The sequence below is a fragment of the Cyclopterus lumpus genome, chromosome 1, assembly GCF_009769545.1.
Source record: "Cyclopterus lumpus isolate fCycLum1 chromosome 1, fCycLum1.pri, whole genome shotgun sequence".
NCBI lineage: Eukaryota > Metazoa > Chordata > Actinopteri > Perciformes > Cyclopteridae > Cyclopterus > Cyclopterus lumpus.
Window position 1 is genome coordinate 8,130,312 of NC_046966.1, and position 15,676 is coordinate 8,145,987.

The 15,676-nt window shown below is 42.1% G+C and overlaps 1 protein-coding gene across 1 annotated transcript; it reads right to left on the bottom strand.

Annotated features, from left to right (window-relative positions):
* Positions 1-3,532: 3,532 nt before the first annotated feature.
* On the bottom strand, positions 3,533-11,390 carry vwa10.2 (von Willebrand factor A domain containing 10, tandem duplicate 2). Its single transcript, XM_034544557.1, has 18 exons — positions 11,119-11,390; positions 10,284-10,629; positions 9,569-9,779; positions 9,332-9,417; positions 9,110-9,203; positions 8,593-8,721; positions 8,305-8,491; positions 7,782-7,951; positions 7,454-7,566; positions 7,180-7,296; positions 6,832-7,035; positions 6,607-6,742; positions 6,336-6,488; positions 6,102-6,194; positions 5,731-5,840; positions 5,230-5,394; positions 4,690-5,013; positions 3,533-4,480 (listed from the first exon to the last, which is right to left on the bottom strand). Exons 2-18 carry the CDS (start codon positions 10,494-10,496, stop codon positions 4,040-4,042), a joined length of 2,946 nt encoding a protein of 981 aa, XP_034400448.1. The 5' UTR covers positions 10,497-10,629; positions 11,119-11,390; the 3' UTR covers positions 3,533-4,039.
* Between the last annotated feature and the right edge of the window lie 4,286 nt (positions 11,391-15,676).

Below are 15,676 nucleotides of genomic sequence, written 5' to 3' on the forward strand. Positions count from 1 at the left end.
GAAAAACATGTAGGATTAGGTTCTAATGTAATGTAATGTAATAATATAAGATACAATTATTTTTTTTATTCTCCTCAGATCTACCTTTTTTTTTTTTAGAGAGGGCGTAGACCTGTGCCTCCAGTATGTACGATTCCCGCCAACATACTGACACAGACGTTTGGCCACCGTGCCGTCTACCCCTCTCTACTGGACAATGGAGTTGGCGGGACTCTGGGACAGAGTTTACATGTTCTCCACCGAAAAACATGTAGGATTAGGTTCTAATGTAATGTAATGTAATAATGTAATTCATATATTATACAATTTTTCTTATTTTCTCGTCCGCAGATGTCCACCTGACGCTTTTTAGAGAGGGTGTAGACCTGTGCCTCCAGTATGTACGATTCCCGCCAACATACTGACACAGCCGCTTGCCCACCGTGCCGTCTACCCCTCTCTACTCGACAATGGAGTTGGCGGGACTCTGGGACAGAGTTTACATGTTCTCCACCGAAAAACATGTAGGATTAGGTTCTAATGTAATGTAATGTAATAATTAATATAAGATACAATTTCTTTTATTTTCTCGTCTCCAGATCGCCACCTGACGCTTTTTAGAGAGGGTGTAGACCTGTGCCTCCAGTATGTCCGATTCCCGCCAATATACTGACACAGCCGCTTGCCCACCGTGCTGTCTACCCCTCTCTACTGGACAATGGAGTTGGCGGGACTCTGGGACGGAGTTTACATGTTCTCCACCGTAAAACATGTAGGATTAGGTTCTAATGTAATGTAATAATGTAATTCATATAATATACAATTTCTAATTTTTTTTTCGTCCGCAGATCGCCACCTGACGCTTTTTAGAGAGGGTGTAGACCTGTGCCTCCAGTACTCCACCGAAATACATGTAGGATTAGGTTCTAATGTAATGTAATAAAAGAATTAATATAAGATACAATTTCTTTTATTTTCTCGTCCGCAGATCGCCACCTGGCGCTTTTTAGAGAGGGTGTAGACCTGTGCCTCCCGTATGTACGATTCCCGATTTTTGTTGATGCCGGAGTCCTGTTAGACGAAGATGACTACTTGGAATACCAGCTACCCAAGCACCATCGTTGCGCCTGCCACCTCCTCAATTCAGTGTCCACAGTTGATGCTTGAAAAGCAGAGGTCAACCCATTGTACAAGCGTGTGGCAAGGTCCACATTTGCCAAATGCTCTAGCCTGTGGAACAAAAGTTCAAGATCAACCACTGCATCTGAAGTAATTGAAGACCACTGCAAACTCCAACTCGTAAGGCCTGTTGCTACAAGGTGGAATTCACTCTTCTCAGCCGTAGAAAGAATAGTGAGAATAACAAGAGAACAAGACGAGGGAGCCCTTGCTGCTGTCTGCAGTGAACTAGATACACCTAAGTAAGTGCTTGTTTTTCTGCCTTTCAGTTAATGAAGTGATTTACAATAGTTTAAGTTACAGTTTTATACTTTGAGTACTGTAGAACACATGTATGCACTATGCCAATATGCAGTCCCCAAATGTACTATGGATGTGATTTGTAGCAACACAACTACATTTCTAAAAGTCTCAGATGACAATATGTTTCCTCTTTTTAATTATCCAGTTAAAGGTGCTACATCAAGTAGGCTAAATGTTCCATGTTGAGTTTACTCCAGTGGAACTTGCATTTCTTGCAGAATATGCAAAGAAAATGAGCCCAATTGCCAAGGCACTTGACGTCCTTCAGGGAGAAACCAGTGTGCAGATGGGGTGGTTAGTCCCAACCTCAACTCTGCTAAGGACCAAGCTCCAGCACCTTCACATCGCCTCCAAGTTCTGTGAGCCTTTGATTACGGCACTTCTTTCAGGCCTTCAAAAACGCTTCGGAGAGATGCTTGCAGATCCAGAGCTAATAGCCGCAGCCATTCTAGTTCCCAAATTTAAGACCTGCTGGACAAGTGACACTTGGTAAGTGTCTCACTTCTCAACTTCCCCTCAGTATGTGTAATTTCTATGGAGACAGTGAAATTACATTTAATGACATGCACACACACACACACACACACAATCCAATACACAATTACAATACTGTCATATGGTCTAAATTATCCTGTTTATGTTTTTTTTTATACCACAGGCCTTGACTATATTAGAAGCCACTTGGACTGTCAGGCTGAGAATCACGTCATTGAGGGCTCCCAATCATCTGAGGAAGAGGACTTCTTTTCCTCCTTGAAGAAGACCGGCCCTGGATGCGTACCTGGGGTGCCCAGGAGGAGACACAGTAGATGTACCGAAGTCCTTCCCAGCTCTGTGCCAGCTTTCAATTAAGTTTAATACGGCACTCCCTGCCTCAGCAGCCTGTGAAAGACTGTTTAGTGTTGCAGGGCTCATCTTCAGGCCAAGAAGAGCATGCATTGGCTCAAATAACTTTGAGAACCTGCTGCTTTTGCGGCTGAACAAATCCTATTGGTAGTGTTGTTGTACATATGGGATTGAGTCCAAAGGTCTCAAGGTCGCTTCCGATAAAGGTTATTGATAACATTCCACTGGAGTTTGACATTTTGCTGTTAGGATCCCTGTCTGATTCTACAGTCTCCACCTCCGGTTTCCGCCCACTACCACGCCCCTCTCCTTTGGCTCAGCTGGGGCTCGTTGCCCTAAGTGCTGCCAGCTGTTTTAAGGACCATGGCATTCCCTGGCGGGTTGCTAGATCATTCCGGTCACCAGTCTGGTTCCTTACCGTGTGTTGGGAACACCAGGTTTCTACAGATCCTGTTTGTACCAAGGACTAGAGTTCGGTCGAGTTGCCCTCCCGACTCCAGCGAAGGAAGACTCACTTCTGGATCCGCTGGACTATTCTGATTGTTTTGTTTGTTTTATTCTTTGCTGTTTTTTTTACCCCCGACTCGTTAGGAAAATAAAGATCCTCACTTTGAGTTTTGCAAACTGCTGCGTGAGCGTGCGTTTGGGTCCACCACACCACACAACCATAACATTTGCACTATTACAATACTTATAGGCAACTAGTTATCATGTCTTCCACTCCATGAAACACATGTTAATGCTCATTAGTACACATATGGTACTTTAATGTATTTGCATTGTAATAAAATGTGATAATTTTCAATGGGCATATATGCAGCTGAAACGGGTAGCCTAGTGCATCCCACATTTTTCAACATAACATTTTAATACAACATTAGTCATTATGGCCTTTAGAAAAATTATTGTTTTGGGGGGAGGTGGGATAGTGCACTATATGCCCCTGAGACGCGGCTTAAGAGTTTGTCCTTAATGGAAAAAAAATTCCCCTTACATTACTTTTACTTTTATACTTTTAAGTAGTTTTGAAAGTATTTTTATACTTTTACTTAAGTAAAAAGCTTGAGTTGATACTTCTACTTTTACAGAAGTATTTTTAAACCCTAGTATCTATACTTCTACTTGAGTAATGAATGTGAATACTTTTGACACCTCTGTATATATATATATATATATATAATGTTGAAAAAAGTAATGGTATACAGTAGTATGTCATAGGAAGAAATGGTTTTCAGGTCCTTTTAATTGAAGTGAACAGGGCAGAGAAAGTACTGAAGATACACCAAAAAAAGAATCATAAAAAGTATTATTTGTAATATTCTGGACTTCATATACAAATGGTTTCTAACAGTGTCGAAACTAAAAGTTCTGTAGGGAAGTTTATTGATCACCACCATCATCAACAAACACTCAAATTATGTGACTATCTACTGAAACCCCAGAAACCATAAAGACCATTTCTGAAATAGCAGATTCTACATTAACATCACTCGGCTATAATGGCTGCAGCCAATCTACACACCATAAAGAATATCATCACATTGTTTAAGTAACTGTTCCATTTGTTCAGGAAAGCAAAGTTATTTAATTTTTCTTTGTTTTTAACGCAAGATCACTACCAATTCCATTATTCAAATAGAAGGAAATATGTTTTCTTTAAATAATTTAAACTTAAAGCTATAAAAGACTTAATTCATGTGCCATAATTCCACATTTACAGTGTAATTTCTATTTATACCGTTTGCTTCCAAAGGAGAGAAACCACAACACTGATCCAGAGATAGTGTGGCGTGCTCTGTGTGTGCCCTCCAGTGGATGTTGTGTTCAGTGCAGCTGTAGTAACAGGGGCAGTCGTGGCAGATTCTCTGGCCTGTACCACACATGTCCCCACATTACCTACTTTGTCCACAGCAGCCAGCTCTACATTCTGTGAACAGCAGGAGGCGATGTAGGTAACCACTGTCATGTTCTCACCCCCTGCTCCAGCCACTGTGCTGGTATTAAGGGTACCATTCCCTTGGCGGATGGTGACGCTCTCAATGCCAGTTCCATTGATGCCATCGGTGAGATTAGCGATGAATTTCCACTGGGAGGAAGTACAGAGCGATGAAGAGGATGGACAAATGGTTGATGAACTAACTACCTGGCACACTGGGCGGGTCATATCTGTCACCTGGAGACACAGAAACAGGAAGTGGGAGAGATGAACAAATAAGGCAGAAATGGTACATCATCCTTTCTATTGAACTAAAAGTGTACTGTGATATCTGTATATATTCCTCACTCCAAGCTATTGCCGTAATTGTCCCCAAACCGCTACCATATCCTGCTTCCTTTTATTCCACATCCAACCACAGTACAACCGTTAGTTTATCTTCTTACCTTGCCAACAACAGACAACCTTAGGACAGTGTAGTTGATGTCGTTGTCAGCTGTATTTTCTGCCTCAATGGTAAGGGTCACGTCTGTTCCTGATGCAGCACTGGCTGGTGCTGTTAAGGTGACGGTGCCGTTGGCTTTGCCTCCATTGCCAGCCGCTATGGTAATGGTGCTGGGCGAAGATGAAGTATAGCTGCGGTCATTGTTTGCTCGAACTGTGAACGTCCCGGTTGCAGAGTCATTAACAACTCCATTGGTGGTTGTGGTGACTGTGAAAGGGACGGAGATGGTGGAGCCTGGTTCAATGTTGGTGTTGTTGGCTTGGGTCTGAACAAGTGAGGGGAAAATAAGAGGGGTTGTGAGAAATACCGTCACACATATCTTGTTCTAATGTATGTACGATTTTTGTGAGTATACGGATATACTGAATTGAATGGAAACACACCATAAGGTAGTCATGAAGACCTGTCGAGATTATTTACTCTATGAAAGCTGAGGCAAAGTGAAGAACTGAGATGGAAAACTGAACGTGATTGAGCTCACTGTAACAGAGATGCTGGATGTCCTGATCTGTGTAGAGGCTTGTCTCTGGAAGCTGCTCGGTGTTGACCTGGAGGTGGAACCGCTGTCCTCTCCTCTTAGGCGAACCACAAAGTCGCCTGCCGGGACTCCACTGAATGTCACCAGGAAGTTACCACTTCCCACCGACTGTGGAGGCAAGATAGAGAAAGTAAGGGCATGAGATGGTCAGAATGACAAGATGTTGTCTATTGTTGACTATGAGCTGCAGTTTTTAGTACTATTTGCCTGAGATGTCTTTGCTTTGCACATTTTTTTAAATATAGACAGTCAATCGAACTTTTGTCTGTTGTAGACTGGCCTTGTAATTTAAACTGCGGTAACAGTCAGGACATTCTAGCATTCAAGATGTGAGAGTCAGCTGTCATGTCTTTTATATGGAAAATGAAATGGTATGCAGAAAACTAAAGTATCCACTTTTTGGGTATGGCCCTTTAAGTTCAACAAATGTTATATGTGACATGCCTTCAGTGATCCGTTGACCTCTGTTGGCCCTGAGCTGTCAAACAGAGTGACCTCTGTGACCTTTACTGTGTCACTCCCTGTCACAGAGACCAAGAGGCTGGCATTACCACCTGAAAGTTGAGACAATAGAGAAGGGGGAACCAGATGAGTGTGACTGCGCGATCATTAGACTTGAACAGTGTTTGTACATAACCAAATAACTAAAGAGGACTGAGAGGCTCCCCTCTACACATACACACACACACACACACACTCACACACACACACACACACACACACACACACACACACACACACACACACACACACACACACACTAATTGTAGAACATGTAAAAATAAAGATGAAAATAAATATGAAAGTGGTCTGACCTGAAAAAGGACGTCCCTCCTTGAGACTGAAGTCCCCGTGGGCTCCCTCATGAGCTTCCACAAGATAAAAAATGAAGTTCACTGAGCTTTGACCTATTGTACAAATACACACCAAAAATCAGCAGTGCAACCATTTACAATGACAAACACAGCTGTAAACAAAGATCTGCTGAGTAAAATCATTTAAAAATGTTCTCTCACAGGTTAAAAAGGGATATCTATCCTACTACTGACCTGTGACCTTAATAGAATAGGGGTTATTAGAGTTTACTCTAATTTCCCATGACCCGGTTTGATTGTCAGTGTTGAGGCTTAAACGACGTAGGTTTCCTGCTGTGGTGAAAGATGCCAGTGGACCACTGGGCTGACTGGAACTCTGAGATACACCTGGAGGAAAGAAATGTGTTAAAATAACAAAAACCAAGCTAAATATGTTCTGATGGAGGAAGTCAAAGGCAAATGGAACAACCAAAACAAGACTTCATTTGAAGCACAATAACAACACCTGTTGAGCTGGTGAGATCAAAAGTGAGAGATGATGTTCCTGTGATGTAGGCAGTCATGTTCCTTAGGGAGCCATCAACAGTAAACGTAAAATTATCCGGCCGCCCTGGATTCCTCACGACCTGAAAAACTGTCACCTGAAAAGCAGAAGGGATATACAGCGCTAGTTTTTATACTGTACAGTAGCATCTTTAATCAGGTGTGATTTTCCTGTTCAATGTCTTACCACAGCACTGGCCGATGAATCCTTTATTACACTTGTAGCCACAGAGAGGTCTGACTTGGTGACCTCAATGGCCTGACCTCCAGAGGCTTGGGCTAGGTCACGGTACAGCTGTGCATCTGATTGGCTCATTGAACGTGAACTCACATCCTCAAGATTTCTGCGGCGCCGTCGACTAGCTTTGACGTCTGTCAACATGAAAGTAACCTGAAGTGTACGGATAGAAAAAAAAGTACTTGTAAAGGTTATATTTGAACCATGGATGTCCACAATTGTGTACATACTATTTCATAGTTTCTTTATGGAATGTGTTGACATTTAGAGCTTTAGAGATCAAAAATAAACTCTTACCACAGACTTGGTGCTCTCTATAAGGGCTGTGATGGTGCTTTTTAGGTAAGCATCTTTAGCTGGAGCATCAGTGAAGACAAAAATCTCAGAGGAGGGTGGAGCTGCGGTCAAGGCAAGCTGACGGAGACAAGATAAGCTTTTATTTGTTGATCGAAACAAACAACATGACAAACTTTACTTTGAATGAAAAGTGATTTTATATAAACATTTTGGGGTTAATATTGCATTCAAGGCTCGGCAATAATTCAAGTTGATCATTTATCATTCATCACACCTGCAGTCCAGACAAGCACAGCTCCGGGATGTCTCCTCCTCCACTTGCAGACAGCTTGTTGATGTTGTCTTTGAAGATGTCTGCATTGGTTGTCATAATCAGAGGTCCAAAACCTGGATATAGAATAGATAACCATTACAATCACTCACTTAATTATGCATTCTAGGGCTAAAGTACACACACACACCCACAGTTTACAATGGCAGAACCCTTTCTGAATGTTCACAGTAGAATAACATCTCTACTTTATTTGGAAGCAGCATAAGCTCGTACATTCTACTTAAAAATGATCAAACTTCCCTCATGAACTACAAACAGATGTCTGTACCTGGGTCATTGAATGGTACCAATATGTAGGCAGAGGGCTCCTGCTGGGTTCCCCTCTTACTGTCAATGATGTCAAAGGAAACTCTCTTAGCCTCTGCGATGTCATCGCTCATACTGCCTGTGGTGTCAATGACAAAACACAGCACAGAGGACTGGGAGAGGCCCATCAATCTGTGTGAACACAAGAGAGACAAAGCAGCTTTACCTTATACAGCTAATCAAGGGGATTTCATCTGTCAGTAATCAATGATTTCCATTTGACCTTGCACACAGAACGTAGCCCAGTAAGCAGACAAAAGACTCCAACCGTCCTGATTAAAGCTGAGATAGATTGTTTAAAAAGTGAACGCTTTCCAGAAAGCTGCGAGACATACAATTGACTTTATTTCAATGCGAAGCATTTTCTTTGCTTTAATTTGGTGTGACAGCTCCCTCCACCCCACATTCATTGTTCAGTGGCCATATGTTGTTTTGCGGTTGTGTAGGTCTCCAAATGGCTGGTGTCAGATGGCGTTGGCCCATACCGCAGGAAGTTTATGTCTCCGACAGCTTGTCTGATGTCCTCCAGTAGCTCCATGGTGGCTTTCACAGCCAAATCTGCTGCTTTGTGGTGAAGTGAGCCATGACTGGACCCAACATCATCCTTATTAATGCCTCCCACTGGGTCATGAGTGCTCGTCTGATCAAACGATCCACCGTGGCTGCATTTACCTTCCAGCAGAGAGAATATGTTTGCTGTGTTACGTACATACATCTGTTCACAAGATCTTAAGGTGGAACGGAACAACGATGTGGAGGTTCCTTAAAGTCACCTGCAGGTTTCTCTGAGGAGAAGACGTTGAAGTACCCCGAGGTGAGAAGCCCCTGCTGCAGCAGGTCAGGCAGGAGGTTGTTCTCACAGTTTCCTCCGGTACAGTTTCTACATGTTGGTGTAGTTGGGCCTGCAGCAAATTCAAGAACAAACAAAAAGATCTAACTCATAACTGGTATGAATCATTTATATTAATGATTAAATTGGGATTGCTGAAAATGTGGAAATCCCTCTTGAATGACGAGTAAATGCTCCTTTGTGACAGTTTGATTTAGTTCAGTTTTAAAACAATGTATAACGTGGGAACTAAGTTGTAGGCTTGTGTGATAAGTAAAATATTGAGTCACAATGTACTGATTTTCATGCGTGGATTGAACGAATACCACGGCAGGGTGGGTATTTGTTAACTGACAGGTGACAGATGAACTGATAATGTGCCTTGTGTGATTACAGTAGACAGTAACCAGGCAGCGTTTTTTATAGAGAGATCAGACTCTATGTTTAACCACATTTCCTACCTGCCAAGTTCTGAAGAGGTTGGTCTGGTTTGATCAGAGCGCTGTATGGAGCATTGTTCCCCAGCTCCACCCAGTTACTGTGGCTGTAGAAGTCCTTGATACACAGAACCAGAAACATCATTTATCACATCACTACTGCTTGCTGTTTTGAACACGCCTCTCACCTTAAAAAATGACACCAATGTCCCCGCAACAATCTGTAACAACAATCTTAGATCTCACCTGTAGGGTATGACAGACGCTTCCAAGTGTCCACCTGCCTGCGACAAAGTTCTCCAGCTTCACACTGGCCTTCACGGCAAACACACCTCAACGGCAGAAGAGAGAACAGAGAGAGTTAGCTGCAAACTGAACCTGCACTTTGAAAGAAGTACACCTTTTTTTTTTTTTTTTTTTTTTTTTTTTTACAATTGTGGTTTCATGGATGTGTTTAGTGGGAAGGCAATGTTTGATGTGTACCTGCTGTTATGACATCCCGTCCTCCCTGGAAGGTCTCATCATCAAAATGGTGCTCCTTACTCAGTGCAAAAGTCACATCCACTTTTGCGTTGCTTAAGTACATATTGGCGATGGACGTCGTGAACATGACAGTCGAGAGGAGAGAGGTGGGAGAGTTGCCTGTAGAGGAACAGGCCTTTTGGACCATGTCAGTGGACAGGCTGTCATCAATCTGGAGACAAAGACATGACAAATTACTGAGTGCACTTTGTGAAATGTATCCTTAACACACCGTACTCCTGTGTTTCAGCCTCATGCAGTTTTGCAGTGAAGAGTTTTTAAGATAATCAATAATAGAGACGCATGTATCTCCACCTTCCTGTACTTTTTCTGAGGAGTGATCTGGGCACAGATAACAAAGTGGGAGCCAGAGATCCAAAAGGAAGCAGCTTGCTTAAAAAAAAAGACAACAATACCTCCGGGGGTGTCTCCTGAAATCTTAAGTTACTGCAAGAGCAAACTATGCACTTGGTTTAGCTGTAATTAAATAATTAATTACTGATTTGCCATCATTGTGTCCAAAGGGTTGACCCTAACTTCCTTCAGTCAAACTGCATGTTTGATTGCCCCAACTCTTGGGGAAACACCACCACAAGGTTATATGTGGAGACATTGTCCCCATATGATGTAATACAAATACAGATAATACAGTTCATATATGACTTTTTTGACTCACGGTCAGGCTGAAGTCCCGTCCCTCAGAGGCAGCAATATCTCTGCAGACCTCAGCCGTCTTTCTGAGGACCGCCCTTTGTGTGATGTCACGGTGAGTGGTGACATTCCCATCAAATGAGAAGAGTGGTTGGAAGCTGTGAATGAGGGCTGGCAGGGAGATGACCACCATGAACTGGACTGCCACGATGGGCAACGAAGGTGGAGAGAAAGACATCTGAAATGTACTTTCTCTAAACCTTCTCAACGGTCCCAACTCCTCTACCTGTTTTCTTTGCTTCACCTCTTTGCCCAAAACAAATAGGTGGTGACTGGCGGTGAACAAGGTGTACTGAGGCAAGGGAAACCACCTGAGGAACAAATGGGAAGTGATAGTCAAGACGGGAAATAAAACTGTTTGCATTTATTTTACATTTTACAACAAACACAGTTTACATTAAACAATTAGCATTGGTGCAACACGATAACCCGAGATTACATTAACACATTTATAAGAGATCTATAATCTACTTAGTTTCAACTTAATACCCAAGGAAATACTCTGAATAGCATCTCATGTGCTATATAAATATATTTTTGAACCATGGTTTGACCTAACCTCTTATTTTAAATAGATAAAATACAACAATATTACTACTACTGATAATAATAATTAAAGTAATACAATAACTAAACTATAATATAGTTAAGATTACTCAATATTACTACTACTGATAATAATAATGAAAGTAATACAATAACTAAACTATAATATAGTTAAGATTACTCAAGATTATACTACCAATTAACTACACACAATTAACAATACACAAATGCAAATATATTTAACATACTCTTACCCGTGTCCACTCTGCGTTTTTAGCAGTCCAGCGTTATTCAGACGTTGGCACGCTTCAGTCGTCCTTTGTCAGCATTACCTGTTTACACTCAGATAATATCGTGCAAGCTGTTAGACCTATGCGTTTACTGTGTTCTCTGGATTTTTTGAGTGAGTGTGTGTGCTGAGAGACAGTGAGTTTGCGCCCTCATTCTTCCCTCTTATAGTTGAGTCGTCAGTGACTGAGCTGAGGAATAGAACTCCCACACATTTTTTCTGCATGTGTGTGCCTGTGCTTTTCTTTGTATGTGTGATTGAACAAACCCAGATCCAGATGGACAACATTTATCAATCAATCCATCTCTTCCGAGCGGCACACCCAATCACATGGCTAAGACATGTAGACAAACATTCAACTAATGGGCAATCTGTGTCCAGCAAAAGGAAAACTTAAACATGTCTGTGTGTCAAGTACGGAGCTGGTCATGTTAAGCCTAGCTTAGCATAAAGACTGGAAGCAGAGGGAAACAGTTAGCCTGGCCTTCTCAAACATTTTAAAAACACATCTAACACCTCTAAAGCTCACAAACTCCTTCATTCGACCAAGTTTAATCAATTAAATCAACTGAGACCCATTTGGAAATTCTTCCTTGTAGTGTTCATCAGACCCAGCCAAGCAACGTTATGTAAGTGCAAAAAGAGTCCAGGAAAACACATTCATTGTAGGATTAAAGCCCAAATAACAACAGTTATCGGTGAGGGCGGTGAGGGATGCACCGATCCGACTTTTTCAGTCCCCATACTGATACCTGGGCTTTAGGTAAGGGCCGATACCTTCACACACACACACACACACACACACACACACACACACACACACACACACACACACACAGACACACACACGCACACACACACACACACACGCACACGGGCTTTTACAGTTTGCCCCTTTGGAATACCTTTATAATACTTCAGAGGGAGAGAATGGAATTCACCTCTGATAATAAGAAAATTAGATATCTGTGTTTATCAATATTGTCCTCTTTTGCTACACGGCAGCCATGCTGAACTCTGACAAAAGAGTCTTGTATTTTTTGGCTGTTATCTGCCCAATCTAAACATAATACACACCACATACTGTTTTGCATTGTATGCTTTGTTCTAACAGACCTGATATTATCAGTGTTTCGCGATTTTGTTGATGATGCATTGGGAAAATTATTTATCCATTTAATGTGTCATCGTCTGGAATATTTGACAATAACCTTGTCAGCAAAATCCCATGTCACTGGCAAAATGTCATTTGCAAGAAACTGATACTTATTAGGCGTGAAGGAATCCTTAGAAGACGGTTTTAGTCTACACATTTCTTCTGAAATCGGATGTGGCTGTTTTTTTTGTTTTTTTTAAGTTATGGTGTAAAAAAAAAGAAGCATATAAATGAACATGCTTGCATATTAACTTTTAGTTTCATTGATGAAATGTCCCTCCTGTGTTAAACGGATTGGCATACGTAAGTTTAAACATTAGAGAACGTTTAAACTTACACGGGGGCACGTCTAGTGGATTGCAGGTAAGAATCCTGTTAAATACCATATTTTGTACCTCACCTTTATTTGATATGTAAGTCTCTTTACGCAAAGAAGACTAAGACAACATAGCAAAAAGATACACTTCCTGGAAGAGGAGTTTAAGTAGCTGACATACTTTGAACTCTTCACTCCCTCAATGAGTATGTTGACATTTTAAAGGAGTCATGTCCTACTTCATCAACAAATGATTGTGAAATCTCAGAGAACAATGTAGACATGATTGTGACATCAATTAACTTGTCAAGTGACATTCATCAGTTATCAATACACAGTAAAATGTGTTGCGTGTTACATCATGTTTTGTGGGTATCAGGCTGTGCCATCATGAATCCACTGAGACAGGGACACCATTCTCTAGATTGGACCTGCAGTTAAATTTGGGTGTCACCAACAACTGTCCTGACATACCTGTTCATTCAGGTGCATTCAAACACATCCATCATTGTACGTTTCTACAGTAACCGCAGATACACTGAATGTTTGACGCAACAAGCGTCACATGCAGGCTTACTTTTGGTTGGACCTCAACTCCTTCTGGGTAAAAGTCCTGTGCTTATCCATCCGTCCCACCCTCCTTTAGTGGACTTGGTTGCTTCTTATACTCATTATAATAAATGTACACATTGCAGTCAGATGAGAGAAGATAAGAGAGAGAGAGAGAGAGACTGGAGATCATCTTGCGATGAGATCCCACCAGCCGTGATGTCAACCGCTGTGGGTCCCTTGCTCGGACCACACCCATCTTCGAACCCAGCCTTCATTTTGGATCACAACCACACAACTGTAATGTTTCATGACTGCATCTTGCGACGCTCTTGCTTGCAAGTTAAAAAACACTCAAACAATCCTTTTACGTTTTATGTTCTTATATCAATTGAATGATGGTAAAGGGGAAATATACCTTGTTGCTTAACAAGCAGACTGTTCAATGTTGACTTTCCAATATTCTTTTATGATCCATCCATCCATCCATCCATCCATTTTCAATACCGCTTATCCTCATTAGGGTCACGGGGCGCTGGAGCCTATCCCAGCTGACATAGGGCGAAGGCAGGGGACACCCTGGACAGGCCGCCAGTCCATCGAGGGCACATGTAGGGACATACAACCATTCACTCTCACATTCACACCTATGGGCAATTTAGAGATCAATTAACCTGCAGCATGTCTTTGGACTGTGGGAGGAAGCCGGAGAGCCCGGAGAGAACCCACGCTGCCACGGGGAGAACATGCAAACTCCACACAGAAGGACCGCTCCGACCGGGAATTGAACCCGCGGCCCTCTTGCTGTGAGGCGACAGTGCTAGCCACTACACCACCGTGCAGCCCACGGTTATGATACTATTTTTTATTACAGGTCTCTATATGCATGTTCTATTATGATCTCAGTGAAATCCCTCACCCCTCACCAAACATTGCTGCTAGTTGATCTGCAACAAGCTAGGAATTTAAGCAGATATGAATTCAGTAATAGACAAAATGTATTACAACATGGAAAGTCTGAAATGTAGACCAACACAATTTGCAAATATTACATGATACAATTATGAACATTTCCTATATATACTGTATATCTATATATATACAGAACCAACCACTGTCAGAATAGCCAGAACAATGTATAGAAACAACAGGGCAACAGACAGAGGAGCAACACACAGGACAGAGAGAGATATGGACAGATATGGACAGCTTCTGGGCTGGAATGGCAATGTTTTTCCATTTTGTTCTTGGTTCATTTTCAATAGGTGACAGACAGGAGCTAAAGAATTTCAGAGGCTTGCTGCCGTCGCCAAGCTGTACCTGGTGTTGCCCCATTCAAATGCAGATGCTGAGAGGGTGTTTTTAATTGTGGGACTAAGAAAATAGCCTGGCATTGGATGGCACCCTGTCCTCCATCATGGCCATAAAGATGGCCGACCTGGAGCCCTGCTTCAGATGGGAGCCCCCCTCAGCGGCCATCAAGGCCTCCAAGAAGGCCACAGGCCAGTACAACCTTGCCCACAAATCGTAACAAATTCTGATCTCTGATACCTCATTTTTTGTTATTTTATTTATGTGTTGAACCATTGTTTTGGTTAAAAAGGCTACTGTTTAAGCACTTTATTTGTTGCACTTTTTTGTTTCATAATGAAAAATATTTCTCCCTAACTAATCTTGTGTCATTTTTTTGCTTTTTTGCTCTTAAGAATACAATTATTAACAATATAGGCTATATTGTGGTACATAGACAGTCATTGAGGCACAACAATAGTTTTCTGGTTGAATGTTCAGCTCAAGTCTAGAAGGCCCTGCAAGTCATGAGCAGATGAACATGAATCAGAATAAGTTCAGGTATTGCACATGCATGAAATAACATCTACTTAAACCAAAATTTCCTGGAGGCGGACCACCATGTCTTTGCTTCACAGAATGTAACCAATGTTGTCCATCTCCAGTAGGCCGCCCCTATCAACGACTATGGGCCCCACAAACCACCAGAATACAGGGCACAACACGGGCACAATGCCAAATTAATTAAAATTTCCTGATATTTGAGCCACCAACGTGTGTCGCTGCGTGCGCGGCAACATTTTGGTCACCCCCGACAAAATCTCACTCCAAGGTTTTTTGAAAAGTTGGCAGCTCTGCGAAGGTACTGAAACGAATCAGTTCGGATTTAAAAGTGTCTCTGTTCTGTAAATTGTGCGGAGACATGTCACCTGACTGCCTCAGAATCTGAATGGCTTCACTGAGGCACAGATAAAGAGAGCGGGACTCAAATGTCTCCTTTTGTCTTTTTCTAGGTTTTGCTTGACAGGTTGCAGCAGAATATTTGTGCACATGTATATGGCTATTGAATGATGTTTCTCCATGTACTTGTGTGTGGGCTCTCTGGCGTTTTGCTCTGCATTGCTCCAGGCTTGACTAAAGTTTGTGTGAGTCTCCCACTTCTGCATCATGGCTTCATCGGTCACAGCCGCAGCTTTGGATCTGCAGTCATCG